Raw genomic sequence first — 1,229 nt, forward strand, 5'->3', positions numbered from 1 at the left:
CACCTGACAAAAATTGTGAATGTCAGAGCTAAGTACCTCCATTACTCCATTCTCACTACTGTAGAGAAGGACTGACTTCTCTGGAGCCCATGGGCAGGGGCCCCCATTCCTCACAGCATACTCAGCCAGTGAAAAGCGGAGCTCAAGCAAGGCACTTCCACAAAGATCCGCTCAGTAAAGAGAAAGACAGTGCATGGGGTTGAATGAGAAGTGTAACACATGCGGGTTTTTTTGCTTGAAATGTGTCTTCTAACTTCTCGATGTCTTTTCTTCTTTTAACAGTCCTCCATGTCCAAACACAGCAAAACATCCAATGGTACCTCCCTCAGTGAGTACCTTCTCCTGGGATTCGCAGACACACAAGAGCTGCAGCTCTTGCACTTCTTGCTCTTCCTGGGCACCTACCTGGCTGCCCTCCTGGGCAACGGCCTCATCATTCGAGCCGTAGCCTGTGACCACCGCCTCCACACCCCCATGTACTTCTTCCTCCTCAACCTCGCCCTCCTCGACCTTCGCTCCATCTCCACCACAGTCCCCAAATCAATGGCCAATTCCCTGTGGAACACCAGCGCCATTTCCTACTCAGGATGTGCTGCTCACGTCTTTCTTTTTCTATTTTTATTTGGAGGAGAGTATTCTCTCCTCACTGTCATGGCCTATGATCGCTACGTTGCCATCTGCAGACCCCTGCACTACAGCACACTCATGGGCAACAGAGCTTGTGTCAAAATGGCAGCAGCAGCCTGGGTCAGTGGTTTTCTCAATGCTCTCCTGCACACTGCTAACACATTTTCCATATCCCTCTGCCAAGGCAACACAGCGGACCAGTTCTTCTATGAGATTCCTCAGATCCTCAAGCTCTCCTGCTCACACTCCTACCTCAGGAAAGCTGGGCATCTTGTAATTAGTGCCTGTTTAGGCTTTGGATGTTTCATTTTCATTGTGCTGTTCTACGTGCCAATCTTCGTAACTGTGCTGAGGATCCCCTCTGTGCAGGGCCAGCACAAGGCCTTTTCCATGTGCCTCCCACACTTGGCCGTGGTCTCTCTGTTTATCAGTACCTCAATTTTTGCCTACCTGAAGCCCCCTTCCCTCTCCTCTCCAGCTCTGGATCTGGTAGTGGCTGTTCTGTACTCGGTGGTGCCTCCAGCAGTGAACCCTCTCATCTACAGCATGAGGAACAAGGAGCTCAAGGATGCACTGAGGAAAGTGATTTCATGGACATTTTT

The 1,229-nt window shown here is 50.4% G+C and overlaps 1 protein-coding gene across 1 annotated transcript; it reads left to right on the forward strand.

Annotated features, from left to right (window-relative positions):
• Nucleotides 1–288: 288 nt before the first annotated feature.
• Nucleotides 289–1,224, forward strand: LOC146597848 (olfactory receptor 14A16-like; the record flags this gene model as incomplete). Its single annotated transcript, XM_085301420.1, has 1 exon — nt 289–1,224. A coding segment is annotated over exon 1 (936 nt), but the record flags the coding sequence as incomplete, so codon positions are not given.
• Nucleotides 1,225–1,229: the final 5 nt, after the last annotated feature.

This window comes from Rhea americana, unplaced genomic scaffold (genome assembly GCF_003343005.1).
Source record: "Rhea americana isolate MKP2758 unplaced genomic scaffold, rheAme1 scaffold_1764, whole genome shotgun sequence".
NCBI classification, from domain to species: Eukaryota; Metazoa; Chordata; class Aves; order Rheiformes; family Rheidae; genus Rhea; species Rhea americana.